We start from the raw sequence: 20662 nt of genomic DNA, 5'->3' as shown, positions 1-20662 counted from the left end.
AAGAGTTAGGTGACAGAAAAGTAAAGAGCAAAGGTGCTTCAAGTGACTATATAGCACTAACTGCAGACAATAATGATGACGGTGGTGATGATGAAGGCTGCCATTTATTCTGTGATCAAAGAGATATTTAAGATGAAATATCTCTTTGAATCTTCAGGACAGCCTAATTAAGTAGGAAATGTTGCATCCACCTTAATAATGAAAGATCTAGGTGCCAGAAACGTTAAATTACACAGCTCAGAAATGATAAAGCAGGATTCATGCTTACATTTGCCTAACTTCAAAGCTTGGGATCTCAGCCACTACACTGTACAGACATCAGTGTCCCCTAAGCCTTCCAGGAAATTCCATCAAAAAGACCATAGGAAAAGAAAGAGGAAAAGCCAATGATAACAAAAGTGTCAAGGAAGCAATAAATTTCACTTTGTAACACCTCCCAAGTTGCAAAATGTCAGTGTTCACCCCTCATTGCTGTGTCCCAGCCAGCTCTGCCCCACCAGCAGACCTCCCTCTCTGCTATTATCCCTGCAGAGGCAACACCCTAGATCAATGACCACAAATGTCACCACGCTTTATCACTTACTGTGTGCTTTCATAGCAATCTCATTTACTATCCTCAAAAACACAAGTATTTAATACAGAAGCCAAGAATCATAAATAATGAGCTGATTTATCTAAATTAGGGTTTCCTAACTTAGTCATTATTGTGCTGGATAATTCTTTGTTATGGGCTCTGTCTTGTGCAATGTGGCGTGTTTAGCAGCATCTGTGTATTCTACCCACTAGTGCACCTTCTCCTCAGCACCTGCCAATTGTAACAACCAAAAATGTCTCCAGACTTTGCCAGATATCCTCTGCTGGGGGACAGAGTAACCTCTAGCTAAGAACCGTGGGCATAAAATGATGCAGCAAACAAGTAGAAAAGATGTTCTGACCCAGATCTTATGACTAACATGGTGTGTGATCCATTGCACCCCTGAGACTGCAATGGAACATTGAATTTTAGAATTTTGTGTCATAGAATTTTAGAATCATAGAATTTTTAAGATCCCACTGACATCCAGGCAGCTTCCTTATTTTGCTGATGAGCAAACCAAGACTTAGAGATGTGAGTTGACAATCACAATTCTATGGCTCAAAATATTTTAAAAATAATTTGAAGCAAACATTCCTAAGATTCTTGGCAAAAGTCATATTACTGATACACATCCACAATGGGTACATCTTGTCCTGTGGCTGCACGAATTAGCCATCTCATCTGTCAAGAGAGTCTTTCTAAAACACATAGGTTAACTTCACTTATACCAATGCTAAAACAAGTCATGCCATACCTCTGCCACCCTTCATGTTGAAGACTTTCAGTCACCCATACATGTTTCTGTAGTTCTAGAAGCCAGACTTCCAAGAAGCATAAAATCCATCATAGGTGTTGGGGGAGGTAAAAGGAAAACCACCATTCTGAACAGATGGGGCCATTTGAAAAATGGGATAATGGCTGTGCTCAAAGAGCCTTCCTTCTTGGCATTCCATTCTGACCCCTCCCTCCTCTTTTGTCTGTTTCCTGATCACTTCTACCCTATAGCTGGGGCCTCTACCCAGATCCACTTTTCTCAGAGGCTCACAAGACAGCATTAGGTCTGTGGAAAATTATCCTTTTCATCAGGAACCAGTGAGATCTTAGCTAACCTCCTGCTTCCATGTCTGTAGTGGCAACTGTTGAGATACAGTTCTTCGTTTATAAATTTTCTCAGGTCTCCACTCACAATATTTGAGTGCTTGGTGTTCCAAAGAAGAAAACCAATTATTACTTCTCTTTGGCCACACACGGAATTGCAGAACACCATGGACTTGGATGCCAGATGTTGCCATAGAGTTCAATTTTTTCTTGCTCCAAATTAAAAATGCCTTTATAATACTTAGTCTGTTAAGAATTTAAAGCTGCTAAAGAGTGCCTTTTAATTCCGAAAAAAAGTGATAGAATATTAACATATCACATCAGAATAAAGCTAGTGCATGAGAAACCACCAACCCCCACCCCCAGCACACACACACATGCAACAAGTACATCTAATGTATGAATTCAAGCATTTGTCCTGTTTTATAGCGACAGCACAGGAGCTTCGCATTGTACTAATTAGATTTTTTATTTTCTGATGCTTCGCTATTTTAGAGCCTTGTTGACCTTAAAAAGTCTGTCCCTCCCAGGATTAGTTAATTCTTAGAGATAGAAAACAACTCATTTCCCAGGAATATACCTTTTATATGGAAGCCAACCAATCCAGAGCCTGTATTCTCAACCACATCCTTTATCAGGCTTTCACACTATCTCCCTGCCCTAATAACTGCAGGGCCAGGTACCAGGCAACTAGAAACATCATTCAAACTAGCCGATCTTAAACCTGTTTACCTTGCCCTGCCTTTCCAGAGGAAAGCACAGTAAAGGTTCTTGCTCAAGCTTTCCCCATTTCCTCTGCCTCCTGACAAATCCCAGTGGTTGCCCATGTGGCCCTATGTGGTGGCCATGCCTTCTGTTTCCAGGGATCTGTAAGTATAATCTTCTTCCTTCATGACAGCCATTTTTAGCTCTGTGTGTCTTACCATATCTGATTAAAGCAAGTCCTGGGTTATTTTATTTTATTTTATTATTTATTTATTTATTTTGAGATGGAGTCTTGCTCTGTCGCCCAGGCTGGAGTACAGTGGCACCATCTTGGCTCACTGCAACCTCCATCTCCTGGGTTCAAGCAATTCTCCTGCCTCAGCCTCCTGAGTAGCTGGGATTACAGGCACCCACCACCATGCCCAGCTAATTTTTATATTTTTAGTAGATACCAGGTTTCGCTATGTTGGTCAGGCAGGTCTCGAACTCCTGACCTCAGGTGATCTGCCCTTCTTGCCCTCCCAAAGTGCTGGGATTACAGGCGTGAGCCACCGTGCCTGACCAAGAGCTTTGATTTTTAAAGTAGACAAATTTGGTTCTGCTACTTTAATAGTTGTGTTAACTAGGCAACACTATTTAAGTCATCTAAGCCTCAATTGCCTCTTGTAACAAAAGAACTAATAAATCAATGATTAATGAGAGCACTGGCATAATAGTAATAGTATTTAATATTTATTGAAGCATCTATAAAGTTTTTTCAAAGTACATAACTCAGAGTAAGTGCTTCTAGTGAGAGCCGTTATTATTATTGTTAACTTTAACAGTAAAGCAATAAATTTTTTCCTTAAGTAAACAGATAGCTAATGGATAAATGATTAGTCATCATCATACTTGCTTACTTTATTAAGAAACAGAGTAAACATGAAGAGACTATGGAGCTAGGTTCAGATCACAAAATGACTCTGTGGCAGAGTTGGATTTCTGCCCTGTCCAAGACCCAACCCTTCTCCAGAGATCACTATGATTCTTTCATTTCACTTAAAATAAAAAACTTTCATTTGGGGAATTCCCTTGTAGAGTTTCATGGTTTTGTCCCAAATTCTCTTGAATCTGGAAAATTACTTTGTGTTCTTATGTTTAATATTCTGCATTTCTGTTAAAGATGGATTTTTGCTGAGTTAAAGGCCCACACAGTTCTTATAGGTTCCAATTTAGAAACAACCCTAAATCTGTTGTGGCTTTGAGTTAGTCTTGGCAGAACACTTCAGGGTGGGTTGGAGAGTTTTTAATGGGTTTCTTTAAAGGGATTCTTTAAAGAGTTTATTTAGGCTCAAACCAAAGTAAACTGACTATCCTATTCCCATAGATTTTTAGCGAGACAAGGGTTAGAATTCAGAGGAAATGTGGTAGGCAGAGTCTACTGAGAATTTGGTTGATATTGTGGGCCACAAACTGGTAGCAAGACTATGGTGACATTAAAAGAAACTTTCTCACAAAGACATTTTAAAAACTTTTTACTCCTTTATGTTCCCATAATATTAGAGTTGTTTTGAAAATATTAATACATGGATAGTTTATATCTATATATACACATATACATACACACCTATACATTCAAAGTGTATATATACACACACACTTTGAATGTATTTATATATATATATATGCTTTGTATAAAGTATATACTACATATACTTTGTATAAAGTATATACTATATATACATTCAAAGTATATATAGTATAGTATATGCTTCAAATATATAGTGTATATATATTCAAAATACATATAATGTATATACAAAATAGTATATATAAAGTATATATACATATGTACTAATAAAGTGTATATAGTGTATGTAAAATATGTGTGTATATATACTTTCAAAGTATATATAGTGTATACTTTTTACAAAGTGTGTTTTTTATATATATACACTTTGTGTATATATATATATATACTTTGTGTATATATATAGCATATAATTTGTGTATATATATATATACACTTTGTGTATATATATATATATATACTTTGTATGTGTGTGTGTATATATATATATACTTTGTATGTGTATATATACATACTTCGTATCAATGCCAAAATACTGCGTGATAAAGTTGATGTTTTGCTGAATATCAAATCACAAAATGAGCTTTCAGTATCAAAGAATATCTACATATTGTTATTGACAGGGTAGTAAAAATTTAAAAGTCTAATATAAAGTGAACAATTACAATTTTCAAACACTGCCAGCTACTAATAGCTCCTGCAATCACTATACAACTTATCTGCTTTATTAAACAGATATTTATCTGAGATAAGTGGAAGACAAAAACTTGTTTCTCTAATACTTTCTTATTTTATTCATAGCTTTTCTATTTTTATTACATCTGAAAATATATATGATTTGGGGGTTTATAATCTTCAGGAGTATTTTAGGTCGCAAACATACCCTGCTCTTAATTCTTTTTCGTGCGTTGTGAAGAATTCCAAGTGGGACATTTTCTTGGATGAAGTCATGGCCCAAATATAATTTAAAACTTAAAAGTTCAGTATGTTTTATAATAATGAGGTTAACATTCTTAATTTTACATCCAATAACTTTATAAAATCTAAAAGAATAATACCCTTTTGTTTGTATCTTTCAATCAAGTAACAATTTTTTTTTTCTTTTTTCAGATGAAGTTTCACTCTGTTGCCCAGGCTGGAGTGCAGTGGTGTGATCTCAGCTCACTGCAGCCTCTGCCTCCTGGGTTCAAGTGATTCTCCTTATAGTACAAGTCACCAATGTTAGAAAATCTAAACATATCATAAAATAAAATAAAAAGTGTCCTTTATACATTAAAAAGATAAAAACAGGATATTATAAATAATTTAAAAGATAAAATTCAAAATTTGGAGGAATTCCTTTTGAAATGCATCTCACCAAAAACTGACACGGGAAGAAATAGAAAATCTGAATAACCAAATTCTTACTAAAAAGTTGAAATCCAGTGTTAAAAACTTCCACAAAACAACTCCAGACCCACAGGACCTCATTACTAACCTCTTCCAAATATTTAAGAAAGAAATAACACTGTTCTTCCTATAAACTTTTTCAGGGAGTAAAGAGGGAATATTTCCCAACTCTTTTTATGAAACCGTTATAATTAGACAAAAACATCACTGAAAAAATTTACAGACAAATTTCTTTAAAGCGTAGATGCAAAAATCATAAACAAAATAATAGCATATGAAACATAACCATATATAAAGAAAATACAAAGAAAACATATATAAAGAAAATATTTTAAAATTAAGGCCGGGCACGGTGGCTCAAGCCTGTAATCCCAGCACTTTGGGAGGCCGAGGCGGGCGGATCACGAGGTCAGGAGATCGAGACCATCCTGGCTAACACGGTGAAACCCTGTCTCTACTAAAAATACAAAAAATTAGCCAGGCGTTTTGGCGGGCGCCTGTAGTCCCAGCTACTCGGGAGGCTGAGGCAGGAGAATGGCATGAACCCGGGAGGCGGAGCTTGCAGTGAGCCGAGATCTCGCCACTGCACTCCAGCCTGGGGGACAGAGCAAGACTCCGTCTCAAAAAAAATAAAATAAAATAAAAAATAAAAAAATAAAAACTAAAAATAAAATTAACCACATATAAAAAGGATAAATATCTTGACCAAGCATGGTTTATTCTGGAAATGCAGAGATGATTAACAATCAAAAATCAATTGCTCTAATGAAAGATGTTAATAATAGTGGGGTGGAGAAAAAGGAACACCTGTACACTGTTGGTGGTAATGCAAATTAGTACAACCATTATGGAAAATGGTACGATTAAAACAAAAACTAATGGTAGAATTACCATATGATCCAGCAATTTCACTGTTGGAGATATATCCCAAGGACTTGAAATCAGTATGTCAAACAGATATTTGCACTCCCATGTTCATTGTAGCATTATTCACAATAGCCAAGTAACAAAATCAACCTAAATATCCATCATCAGATGAATGGATAAAGAATATGTGGTATGTATACGAGGGAATACTATTCAGTCTTTTTAAAAAAGAAATTCTGTCATTTAAAACAACAAAACAACATGGAGAAACCTGGAGGACATTATGCGAAGTAAAATAGGCCAGGCATAGAAAGACAAAAACCTTACCTGAGGAATCTCATGTGAATTATAAAACAACCAAACTCATAGAACCAAAGAGTAGAATGGTGGTTATCAGAGGCTATGGTGATAAGGAGAAATGGGGAGATATTGATCAAAGGATGCAAAGTTGCTGTTAGATAGGAGGAATAAATGACAAGTATTTAAGGTGATGGCTATGTTAATTAGCTTGCTTCAATCACTCCACACTGTATGCATATAGCATAACATCACTGTGTACCTCATAATTATATACAGTTATAATTTGTCAAAAAAATTAAAATTTTTTCAAAAAATAAAATTTGTAAAAAGTAAGGATGAGATTGGAAAACAATGCTAAAAATAATAATGGGAAAATGTGTGCATGTGGGGAAAGGGGTATATAGGAATTCTGTATCCTATAGGAACTCTCTGTCCTATCTTCACAATTTCTTTTGTAAATCTAAACATATCATAAAATAAAAAGGATATTTTAAAAATCAGTTATTGTGATTTACCACATCGAAAGAATAAAGGAGGAAAATAATATGTGGTTATATCCATAGAGGCAGAAAAAGAATTGGATGAATTTTACCATACAATTATAATTTAAAACTCTCAGCAAATTAGAAATGAAGGGAAACTTTCTTAATCTGGGAAAGGATAGTTCCCAAAAGTTATAGTAAAAATTACATTTAATTATAAAATATTGTAAGCTATCTCTCTGAGAAAAAAGGTTGAGACAAGATACTTGCTATAAACTGTTCTATTAAACACTAAACAGAACGACCTACCAAATGTAATAATGCAAAAAAAAAGACATAAGATTCTACAATTAATAAATAAAATTAGCATCATAGAAAATAAAAAAAACAGCAAACCATTAGATTCAGTAACCGAATTACTAGATGCAAGGTTAACATAAAAATCAATTTTAAAATGTTCTGTATTATAGAAATCAATTAGTTCTGTGTGCCAACCACAAACAGAAAACAATTTTTTAAAAAACCATATATACTAACATCAAAGAATATCAAATACCTGTGGGAAAATCTAACGATGTATGTGTAAGACAGCTATAGTCAAAACTATAAAGCATTACTCAGAAAAACTACAGAAGACCTAAATAAATGAAAAAACACATTATGTTTATGGATTGAAAAATGCTATATTATACATATATCAATTTTTTAAACATATCTACAAATTTAAATCAGTTAAAATGCCAGAAGTAATTTATTTGTGGAAAAGGAGTGTTTCATCTTAAAATTTATATTGAAAACAAAGAGACAAAGCATAATCAAGGCAACTAAAGAAGAACAAAACTGTAGGACTTAAACAGCAGAAGGAAAGACCCATTACAAAGCTGTAGTAATGAAGACAGGACAAGGACAGAGAAATAGAGCAATAGAACAAAGCCGACCCACACATATGTATCACTTGTAACAAAGATGACATATTGAGATAGTTAGGAAAGAAGAACCTCTGTCATAAAAGGTGTTGGGTCAACTGAATATTCTTATTGGGGAAAAAAGTGTATCTACCTCACACAAAAATTAATTTCAGATGGATTTTAGATTAAAATGTGAATGCTCAAACGTGAACTTATACAAGAAAATGTAAGATAACATCTTTGTGACCTTGGAATAAACAAAGATTTCTTTAACAGGAAAAAAAAAAAAAGGCTAACTGTGAGAGAAAAAATAACATATAGCGCTATATTGTTGGAGAATATATATTCATCAAGATAAAAACATCAAGAGAAAAATAATGTACCCCACAGAATTGGAAAAACATTTGCAATTCATATTTCCAACAAAGAAATCATATAGGGTCCGCTTAAAATACTGCTACAAATCAATAAGAAAATTTCAAATAGCACAATATAGTAATGAGCAGAAGACTGACTTGAACAGGCACTGCACAAAAAGATATACAAATAGCCAATAAAAAATATATGAAAGAGTGCTTAGCTTTATAAATTACCAAGGAAAAGCAACAAAACCTCAATGTAAATACCACTTGTATTAGTCCATTTTCACACTGCTATAAAGAACTACCTGAGACTGGGTAATTTATAAAGGAAAGAGGTTTAATTGACTTACAGTTCTACCTGGCTGGGGAGGCCTCAGTAAACTTACAATCATGGTGGAAGGGGAAGCAGGCACTCTCACAGGGTGGCAGGAGAGAGAAAAGGATGAAGTAGGAACTTCCAAACAGTTATAAAACCATCAGTTCTCATGAGGACTCACTATCACGAGAACAGCATGGGGGAACCTCCCCCATGATCCAATCACCTTCCTCCCTCGATATGTCGGGATTACAGGTCCCTCCCTCGACACATGGGGATTACAATTCGAGATGAGATTTGGGTGGGGACACAGCAAAACCATACACCACTGCACCCACCATAATGACTATTGAAAAGAATCATTATGCCAAACATTGTTGAGAATGTGGAGCAAGTGGATCTCTCATGCACTGCTGGTGAGCACACAGAATGTGCAAGCACTTTGACAAACTATTTGGCTCCTTCGGCTAAAGTTAAACACATAGATATCCTATGACCTAGCAATTTCACCTTTGTATATATCCAACAAAGATAATATATTTACCAAAAAACATGCATGATAGTATTCATAACAGCACTCTTCCTAATACTCCAAGCCCAGAAATGACCCAAATGTCCACCAACAGTAGTAGAATGAAAAATTAAATGGTGGTATATTCACAAGACGAAATATTATTCAACAATTACAATGAACAAACTACAACTACACATAAATCCACATGTAAATGATTAACTGATCTTTAACAAGATGCCAAAAATACACAGTGAAGGAAAGATAATCTCTTCAATACATGGTCTTGAGAAAACAGATATTCACAGGCAAAAGAATGAAATTAGACCCCAACTTCACACCACTCACAGAAACTAACTCAAAATGAATTAAGACTTAAATGTAAAACCTAAAACTATAAAGGTCCTAGAAGAAAACATAGAGAAAACCTCCTTGACATTGATCTTGGCAGTGATATTTTGAACATAACACCAAAAGCACAGGCAACAAAGGCAAAAAAGTGGCACTACATCAAACTTAAAAGCTCTGCACAGCAAAGAAAACAAGCAACAAAATGAAAAGGGGCCAGGCGTGGTGGCTCACACCTGTAATCCCAGTACTTTGGGAGACTGAGGCAGGTGGATTACATGAGGTCAGGAGTTCGAGACCATCCTGGCCAACATGGTGAAACCCCATCTCTACTGAGTGAGACATTCTGCCTGGGCGACAGAGCAAGATTCCATTTCAAAAAATAAAAATAAAATAAAAGACAATCTAACAACGGAAGAAAACATTTGCAAACCACATTTTGAATAATGCATTAGCACCCAAAATATATAAGAAACTCATACAACTCAATAACAAAATGACAAATAACCCCATTTAAAAGTAGGCAAAGACCCAAATAGATATTTTTTTCCCAAATAAGACATACAAACAGCCAACAGGTACATGAAAAGGTGCTCAACATCAGTAATCATCAGAGAAATACAAATAAAAAACACAATGGGATATCAGCTTCTAGCTTTAGAATGGCTATTATAAAAAAGATAAGAGGTAACAGGGGTATGGAAAAACTGCATGTTACCTTTTCCCCAAAACCAATTGTCTCATAACTTCTCTAGTCCCATCTTTACTACTCTTTTGTTCCAACTTTTAAAAGTTTGATCGCTGAAGTTATATTTTTTTATTTCTTCTTCCTTGTCCTCTGAATCTACCTACCTCCTTAAAAATACCTCTCAAATAGTCTTACTTACTGCTATCAAACTAGATTTTAGTGAGTCTACTTAAATCTTGTCTTTCCCCAAGTCCTTCCAGTATATCCATGGCTATAATGTCAAATAATCAGGTTAATTGTACCGAATACCAATGGCTTTGTCTCTTTCATTCCAGAAAATTAAAAAAGTTGTTCTAAAAATTGGTTCAGTGCCTTTTACAATCATATGTACCTTATCTCTCTCTCCATTTCTGCATGAACAGTCCATCATATCCAAACTGATCTCGTTTCTCTACCATGAGATAATTCACCTTGCATTCCTAAAACTATGCCCTTGTTCCTCCTCCACATTTTTCTACTTACTGAAACCTTAGCCTTCCTCCAGAAACTAACCTCAGGGCCATCCTCATCTGTGGGTGAAACCATTTTAGATCATAATGTTCTTCCTCAGTCTTCTTAGACACTAGAATAGTCACTCTTTGTACTATTCATCACATAACTTCTGTCTTTCCAGGTATATTAGGTTCCCCTAGAGAAACAGAATCAATAGGCCGTGTGTGTGTGTGTTTGCGTGTGTGTGTAGAAAGACAGAGAAAACAGGCTCACGTAATTGTGGTGGCCGGCACTTCCAAAATCCACAAGCCAGACTAGAAGGCTGGAAATTCTGGCAAAAAATTGATACCTTGTATCTGAAAGCTTTATCCTATCATCTTCAGAAGACTTCAGTCTTTTCTCTTAAGGACTTCAACTGGCTGGATGGGGCCCACTCAAAACAGCATCTGAGGAATTCAAGTAAGTCAAAGCAAAAGTATTAGAGATTATGAAAACAATTGAAGCTTGTGAATAACATAAAACACTTCTCCATCTTAGAAAGAATAGTTTGTGGTAAAGATGGAAACAAAAATGTGTGTGTATGAAACTTTGTCATAGTCAAAAATGATCATCCTACTATTATTTTGGTCATTTTAAAGCATCCATACAATTCATATCTTCTTTCTTTCTTTCCCTGTGACAGGGTCTCACTCTGTCGCCCAGGCTGGAGTGCAGTGGCACAATGTTGGCTCACTGCAACCTCCGCCTCTCGGGTTCAAGAGATTCTCCTGGCTCAGCCTTTGAGTAGCTGGGATTGCAGATGCCCGCCACCATGCCCAGCTAATTTTTTTATTTTTAGTAGAGATGGGGTTTCACCTTGGCCAGGCTGGTCTTGAACTCCTGACCTCAGATCATCCAGCCACCTTGGCCTCCCAAAGTACTGGGATTACAGGCATGAGCCACTGCACCCGGCCATATCTTCTTTCATTTAACCAAAGGTCCCATGCTTTCCATCCAACCAGTATATCTTAGCTATTTGTCAGATTATTCTTACCAAGGATGCTTGAAGATTAAGTGCATCTCAGATGATTTCTTCTCACATAGGTATTTTGTCCTATGATTTCCATCTTGGCACATGAACCTAGAAATATTTTTAAGGCAAAAGTCCTTATAAATAAAATATTCTCTCTATTTTTACATTTTTCTTGTATGTTCCATAGTACTTGCTATGATAGCATCCACACGGCTGTCAATAAGTAAGAATTGGCTGATAGATTTTGTGTAGAGCAATTAGAATGTTCAGAGTTCTTCTCTCATGTTATCTACTCAGTGCTGGATATTACTACCTGATTATCTCACAAATATCTCAAACTTGACATGTTTCCAGTTAAATTTATCTTCCTTTTGAAACATTGGGTAACAGAGAGGAACATGGGGGCAGCCATTGTGGTCAACCTGTAGCTTTCCATACAGTGAGGACCTGCTCACTGGCTCACAAATTGCTTCGACCTTGTGTTGCTTTGTCTCAGTGCACTTTTCTCTGCCATCTAAATTGTATTCCTTCTGCCTGGGATAGTATTCTTGATCTTTATATAGCAACCTCCTTTTATAATTTAGATTGCAGCTTAAACATTGTCTTCTACAAGGGGCTTTCTCTGACCAGACGTATATAAATACCACATTACTCTTCATAAAATTACCCTGTTTTAATTATATACCAAAAACTGACCACTCTCTTATTTTCCTTATTTATGTATGCCTTTTTTTTTAATTGTGACTCTCCCTGTAATGGAGTCTAAGCTCTATGACAGCAGAGATGTCTAGGCTGTTCAGTGCTTAGAACAGTACCTGGCACAGTATATATCTACAGAATGAGTAAATTTTCTAAAAATCATTTAATGAGCTTATTTAAAATGTAGATTTTTTTCCAGCACATTTCTTTAGATTATCATTCAGTACATGTAGGGCAAGGCCTAAGTAGGTATCTGATATTTTTAACATGCTCTCCGGGTGATTCTGATGCCAGAGGTCCTTTGACAATACTTTAAAACTGCTATTAACAGCAGATAAAAACAATACGTTGTCAGCATTAAGGTGCATTTTAAGCTTTATTTTTATAATCTTGGATTTAGGAAGATAAAATTTCCTCTAGATAAGTAGTGCCTTCTGTTTCTCAAGGCTTTGTGCCAGATACTATACAGTCATGTTTCTCAAAATTTGATATGCATTACAAACCACTTCGACAATCTTGTTAAAATGAAGATTCCTTTCAGAAGTTTTAGAGTGAGACCCAAAAATCGCATTTTTATAATTAAAAATATATAATCTAACTGTATGCTGTCAATAAGAGAATCATTTTAGATCTAAAGGCAAATAGGTTAAAATCAAAAGGATAAAAAGAGATAATCCTGCAAATATTAACCAAAAGAGAGCTGGAATGGTTATAGTAATATCCAGACAAGCTACACCTAAGTCAAAACCTTTTATAAGAGACAACAAAGAACATTAGATAGTGATAAAACAGTCAAATCACCAAGAAGATATAACAACTATAAGCAAACAGCCACAAAATATCACAACTCCTAAATAAATACTGACAGACTCAGAGAGAAATAAAAACTTCTGTAATAATGGTTAGAAACTTGAATATTATCCTTTTTTGTTAACAGCTTTATTGAGATATAATTCACATATCATAGAATGTACCCATTTAAGATGTACAATTCAACAGTTTTTGTATATTCATAGAGTTAAGCAGCCATCACCACATTCAATTTGTAGTGGTTTTATCATCTTGAAAAGAAACCCTGTATCACTCTCATTAGCTATCATCTCTATTTCTCCCCCACCCAGCAACTACTAACTTACTTTTTTCTCTATGGATTTGCCTACTCTAGGCACTTCATATTAATGGAATTATATGGTATGTTGTCTTTCGTGATTGAGTTATTTTACTTACCATAATATTATCAAGGTTTATTTATGTAGCATGTATCAGTACTTCATTTATATGGCTATCTTCACCTTTTATATAATTTCACCTTTTATTTTAGATTTAGAGCTTACATGTGCAGGCAGGTTTGTTACGTGAGTTTATTGTGTGACACTGAGGATTGAGGTATGAATAATCCCTTTGCCCAGGTAGTGAGCATAGTATCCAGTAGGTAGTTTTTCAGCATCTGCTCCCCTTCCCCTCTCCCACCTCTAATAGTCTCCAGTGGCTATTTTTCTCATCTTTATGTCTATGTGGACCCAATATTCAGCTCCCATTTATCAGTGAAAACATACAGCATTTGGTTTTCTGTTTCAGTGTTAATTCACTTAACATAATGGCCTCCAGCTGCATTGATATTGCTACAAAAGATATGATTTCATTCTTTTTTATGGGTGCATAGTATTTCATGGTGTATATGTACTGCATTTTCTTCTCTTTTTTTTTTTTTTTCTTTTTAAGATGGAATCTTGTTCTGTCGCCCAGGCTGGGGTGCAGTGACATGACCTCAGCTCACTGCAACCTCCACCTCCCAGGTTCAAGCGATTCTCCTGCCTCGGCCACCCAAGTAGCTGAGACTACAGGCATGCACCACCACAGCAGGCTAATTTTTGTATCTGTAGTAGAGACGGGGTTTCACCATGTTGTCCAGGCTGGTCTAAACTCCTGGCCTCAAGTGATCCACCCACTTCGGCCTCCCAAACTGTTAGGATTACAGGCATGAGCCACCATGCCCAGCCACGCACCACATTTTCTTTATGCAATTGACCATCGATGGCACCCAGGTTGCTTCCATGTGTCTGCTATTGTGAATAGTGCTGTCATGAACATAAGAGTGCATGCATGTTTTGTGTAGAATGATTTCTTTTCCTTTGGAATTGCTGGGTTGAATGGTACTTCTGTTTTAAGTTCTTTGAGAAATCACCACACTGCTTTCCACAGTGGCTGAACTAATTTACATTCCCCCCAGCCTTATATAAGTGTTCCCTCTTCTCCATAGCCTTGCCAGTATCTGTTATTTTTTGACTTTTTAATAATAGCCATTCTGATTGGTGTGTAGTGGTATCTCATTGTGGTTTTGATTTGCATTTTTCTCATGATTAGCGATGGTGAGCATTTTTTTATGTTTGTTGGCCACTTGTATGTCTTCTTTTGAGAAGAGTTTGTTCATGCCCTTTGCCCATTTTTAATGGGGTTATTTGTTTTTTTGCTTCGTGAGTTAAGTTTCTTACAGATTCTAGATATTAGACCTTTATCGAATGCATAGTTTGCACATATTTTCTCGCATTTTGTAGGCTATCTGTTTATTTGGTTGATAGTTTCTCTTGCTGTGCATAAGCTCTTTAGTTTACTTAAGTCCTATCTGCCAATTTTTGCTTTTGTCACAATTGCTTTTGAGGATAAGCTGTAAATTCTTTGCCAAGCCTGATGACAACAAGGATATTTCTTAGGTTTTCTTCCAGGGTTTTTATAGTTTCAGGTTTTACATTTAAATCTTTAATCAATCTTGAGTTAATTTTTATATATGGTGAAATGTAGGGGTCCAGTTTCATTCTTCTGCATATGGCTAGCCAGGTATCCCAGCACCATTTATTGGAGTCATTTCCCCATTGTTTATTTTTGTTGACTTTGTTAAAGATCAGATGGCTATGGGTGTCCTGCTTTATTTCTAGGTCCTGAATTCTGCTCCATTGATCTGTGTGTCTCTTTTTGTACCAATACCATGCTGTTTTGGTTAGCATAGCCTTATAGTATACTTTGAAGTCAGGTAATGTGACGTGTTTAGCTCTGTTCTTTTTCTTTAGGATTGCTTATAGATTAGAAAATATCAGAAAGGACAGTCTATTTAACAAGTAAAACTGGATATCCACATTCAAAAGAACGAAGTTGAACTCTTACTTTACACCATATAAAAAACCAACTCAAAAATAGGTTAAAGACCTAATCATAAGTGTGAAAATTATCCAACTTCAGAAAAACACATGGGAAAAAACTTTTTGACGTTTGATTTGGCGAAGATTTCTTAGATATGATGCGAAAAACACAGGCAAAAACAATAAAAAAGTAGGTAACTTTTTCTTCAAAATTGAAAACTTTTGCTTATTAAAGGAAACTATTCAGAGAGAAGAAAGACAATCCACGTAATAAAAGAAAATATTTGCAAATCACTTACTTAATAATATCCAGAATATATAAAGAACACCTACAACCTACTACAAAAAAACACCAAAAACCCAATTTTAAAATGGGCAACAGATTTGAATAGACATTTCTTCACAGAAGACATACAAATGAGCAGTAAGCATATGAGATACTCAACATTACTAGTCATTAGGGAATTGCAAATCGCAACCACAATGAGATACCACATCACATCCACTAGGATTTCTATTGTCCATTAATCAGAAAATAACAAGTGTTAGTGATGACATGGAGAAATTGAAACCCTTGTACATTGCTAGTAGGAATGTAAAATAATACAGCTGCTATGAAAAACAGTATGAATATTTCTCAAAAAGTTAAACGTACACTAACCACTGATCCAGCCATTCTACATCTAAATATATACCCAAAAGAACTGAAACGAGGATACTCAAACAAATACTTGTACGCCAGTGTTCACAGAAAACATTATTCACAATAGCCAAAAGGTGAAAACAATCCAAGTGTCCATCAACAGATGAGTCACTTTAAAAAAATGTACTATATATGTGCACCAGAATAGTGTTCAGCCTTAAAAAGAATAAAATTCTGATACATTGATGAACCTTGAAAACATTATGTTAACTGAAATAAGCCAGATACAAAAGAAAAAATATTGTATGATTCCATTTATGTGAGACACCTAGAATAGTCAAATTCATAGACCCAGTAAAACAGAGGTTACCAGAGACTGCCAGTAGGAGATAATAGAAGTTACTGTTTAATGGATATAGAATTTCAGTTTGTGATGATGAAAAAGTTCTGAAGATAGATATGGTGATGGTTATACAACAGTGAGTATGCACTTAATCCAACTGAATTGTATAATTCAGATGGTAAAATGTTAAATTTTGTTATGTATATTTTGATAAAATTAAAAGGCTTTTTTTAAAAAAGTTCTGCATTTTTAATCATGTCTAGGTTGGTGCCTATGCTGCTGCTCTTGGGACCATTCTGAGTAGTAAGACTATGGTCTAGAGTAAAGAATAAAACATTGGGTTCCTCAGGAAAAGGAAACATATCTTTTGATTCTACAAACTAGTAGCTGGCACATCATATAAGGTCAATACTTTTTTCAATTCTTCATAAGGAAAAAGAGAAAAATATATAATCTAATAGGGTAACTAGGATTTGCAACATAATGCAGAATGTGTCACGAATATAATTCAGATACAAGCAAAGAGCAAAAGGAAATCAGAGAAGGAGGTGATTGTTTTTAGGGAGCAATAATAAGGTAATAAAATCAATGCCTTGCATAAAGTATTACTCGATAAATATTTCTTGTGCAAATGTGCTGTTGACTTGTTAAAATTTTACCTATTATAATTAAGAATTCAATCAACTAACTAAAAAGATATAGGACTGTGTAATAGAAAACCAGGTATACAGACACTATGGCTCTTTTTAAAAAGTGTGTTTATTTGGCTCAGTGAACTTTCTTTGCTCACACTGTTTCCCAAGTGCAGTATGACATGAAGAACAAAACGTGCTTTACCTGATACTCACCAGTGTTGTAATCAGTTACAGCACGATCAGAAGATAAGCTTGGTAAAGCACAGTTATGAAAGTGCAGCTCATTATTTATTGAGGATAGAATGCATACATGATTTTGGTGTAAATGGACAGATCATGCACTTACCAAAGCGAGGCTTAATTGTTTTGATTTCTTTCTATGGATGGATGCATTTTATTACATAGTTGTTAATTTCTATAAAATGCAAATGTTTGAGATTTGTCAATCATTTTATTTTTCTTACATGCATGTCAGATTACTGGAGATGGTGTAAAGTCAGTTTAGCAGTTGTAAATATCTCCCATATGAAGTATGACCGTTTATTTCTGTAAAAGGAAGAATAAGCCAACAGATGGCTGTATTTGTATTATGCCTTCCTCCTTGGTGCTAAAAGCAGTTCTGATCCACTTTCAATGAGAAGTTTACTATTTGAAAGCTTATTAGCTTTTTCAGATGCTTAGGTACTCTTTAATTAATTTGTAATTCCACTTTAAAGTTTAAAGTCATATCTTTATAATTGTCTTTATATAGGGTAATATGTTATATGGCCTAACAAATGAGACTGAGTCACAACCATCTCTATAGATCCATAATAAAATGATAATTTATAATTTATGAACTTAATTGTGATCTTAAGACAAGGTAAGATCCTCAAGTATCATTCCAAGGAAGAGTAAATTTTGCTTAATACAATTTTAATGACGAATGGATTTTCAAAATATTCTAATTATTTGTAACTGTTAATCCAGTTTGTGAAAGCTCCAAACTTTGTTTGGTAAACTAGTAAACCCTATCCCCTCAAACTGCTGGCTAACAAAAACTACTGCATCAGTTTTTTAAAGAGAAAAATGCATGAGGTAGATTAAAATTTTTCACCAATTCCAGTCAAATGTGTGGCAAAGTAGGAATATCTAATATCCTGACAAACAGTGCATGTTCCATGGAATCTGACTTTCCTTCTTTTATTCCAATTCTAACACTTTCATTAGCTCCAAATCTAAGCCTAGAATGAAGCAAGGAAGTTATAAATTCAATGACAAAATTTGAACCCATGAACTGCTTAGCCAGAAACTTCAATTGCAGTGGGGGGCTGGGCAGGGTGAAATTCTGAGATGCTTCCTTTTTCAAACTATGAGAGATGTGGGATGTAAAGAATGCTGTATATCAACTAAGTGATAAAAGTCACATAGCCATGATGCATTTGTTAAAATTGTATTTCAGAAGAAGTAAATTGTAAATAAGATGCAAAATTCTGAAAGAGCTGAAGAAATGCAAGAAAATTATCAGAGAAATGGGTAAGCTTTCACTAAGTTCTATAAGTATTCTTCTACAACTTCAAATATAACTTATACTTTCCACACCTATAGCAAAAATGTTTATAATTTTCTCCCAAAAATAGCAACGCTATTTGCATTTTGCTGAACTTCAACATAAGCAGTCTTATAATTAATTTAATAGTGATTTTAGGAACTGCAATAGGATTAATTGTAATAGGATTTACTTATCCAGGATTTATTGATTTAGTGCTTCAGGTATCTCCTCTTCTGAATTTCTCATCGTTAATTTCTTGTCCACCATTATATAGAAGAAAGGCATCTGCAAATTTTAATTTCAATTCTCTGTGGACCCTTCATTCCATGTGGTACATTTAATAAAAGAAAATATTTGATTCGATTATTTTTTCGCTTAATAGATGTCTCTGTGAATATGTATGTTATACAAGTTTCTACACCTGGAATTCATTAATTGAGAGTTTTTAAATGGAAATAGTTTTACATCTATTTTATTTCCACTTTTACCATAATAATTGTGTTATATTTGGACATACAATCTATAAAACTGGAGAAGACCCCTCCAGGTCATGTAGTTTATTAATTCAGAAAATAGCCAGAGAGGGCATTCCAGCGATACCATTTTCTTGTGAGTCAGAATCAGAAACTTCCTTAGGCTAAAGCAAATTCCATTTAGGAACATTTTGAAAATCAAAAGAACTGCATTCCAAACTTCTCCTTTAATCTTTTTGTTGTTATTTTCCCAAAGTAAATGTTCTCCTTTCTAAGCACCTTTTCCTCATAAATTCAAAACATTATCTAAAAATGCCCTAGCATCCTGGTATAAGGGGATGCTGAGGGGACAGGTTTATTTTATAATACATTTGTACAGTTAAGCATTACCTGTGGACTGACTAAATCACGTGTTCAGCATATATTCCACAGGAGGCATTGTAACTGGACAGTTAAGAGTTTGGGCTCTGGCGTCAGACTGAAGTTCAATCGCTAGCTACATAAACTTGGGTTGTTTTACTCTGTGACTGTTTCTTCATCTTTAAAGTGGTCATGATAATAATACACTGCAGACCTCATCGGTGAACCACAAAAACTAATAAGTCAGTAGCAATACCAACAGCAAATTGCACCTATATGCTATCGCACAGAAAATCAGAATGGGGAGGTGGTTGATTTTTCTAGTTTCCATGGCTGGAGAGAATGGGAGAAAACAATATGAAAGAAAATAGCAACAGGAATTGAAGGTGGGTGTTGGATGGGCCCTGAAAAGTGAAATTAGTGAGATATAGGTGTGGGGTCTGGCCATGAAATACAGGAAGGATTCCTATTAGGTGGAGGTGACACATTTGGAGCTAAGAGCAGAATCTTCGCTGCTCTGGGCCATGCTGATTTGCACTAATGAAAGTACTGGGCCACCAACATCTCTAAGATCCCCTCCAGCTTGCAAACCAGCAACGGGCACGCTAGGACTAGGACCTAGTGCGGCTGTGACCCGCACAATGGAATCAGTTTCCTCTGGGCGCCTCAGGTTCCGCCCTTAGCCTTTGCCAAAGGACACTTGGCCCCAAGAACTGTGTAGAGGGAGGAGACCCCCAAACCCGCCCACCTGCCCACATGTTGCTTTCTTATCTCAACGCTGATAAAGAGACTTTCACAAAACGTCCCAAGCCCTCCTTCGAAACCTTTCCATGAAGGTCGATCGGAGTTAGAAATTATTTCCCTGAAACAATGTTTATCAAGAGAAGAGGGTTTACTGGGTCTTAAGCTTCAAAATCCGCATCTAGAGGTGGGGAAAGGGATTGTAGGGTTTTGCAATGGTAAAGCATTTTTTTTTTTTGTCATCTCATGCCTCACCCCAGAGCAAATTGACCGGACCACAAGTAAATTATTAACCTCAGGTGGAATAAAATTAAGTGAATTGTCATTTGTCAAAGCTGACAGAACAATGCATTATAAAGCAGGAGAGGAGCCGGATATTTGTCTTCCTGTTGTGTCTGTATAGAAAACTTAAACTGTTCCCTCCAGTCTTCTCTTAATGTTTCAGAATGTTGCGTGTGTGTGTGTGTGTGTGTGTGTG

General features: G+C 35.4%; 1 protein-coding gene across 1 annotated transcript in view; it reads left to right on the top strand.

The window, feature by feature from the left end:
• The first annotated feature begins 10901 nt into the window (after positions 1-10901).
• The window catches only part of ABCB5 (ATP binding cassette subfamily B member 5), a 163251-nt gene continuing 153490 nt past the window's right edge, over positions 10902-20662 (top strand). The window contains exons 1-2 of the mRNA XM_032753440.2: positions 10902-11072; positions 18521-18594. Of these exons, the coding sequence (XP_032609331.1) occupies positions 18542-18594 (53 nt within the window). The 5' untranslated portion in view covers positions 10902-11072; positions 18521-18541. The remainder of the gene's footprint in view (positions 11073-18520; positions 18595-20662) is intronic.

Source organism: Hylobates moloch, unplaced genomic scaffold, assembly GCF_009828535.3.
Source record: "Hylobates moloch isolate HMO894 unplaced genomic scaffold, HMol_V3 SCAFFOLD_1, whole genome shotgun sequence".
Lineage (NCBI taxonomy): Eukaryota > Metazoa > Chordata > Mammalia > Primates > Hylobatidae > Hylobates > Hylobates moloch.
Note: the sequence above shows the minus strand (reverse complement) of the source record. Positions and strands in the feature narration are given on the sequence as shown.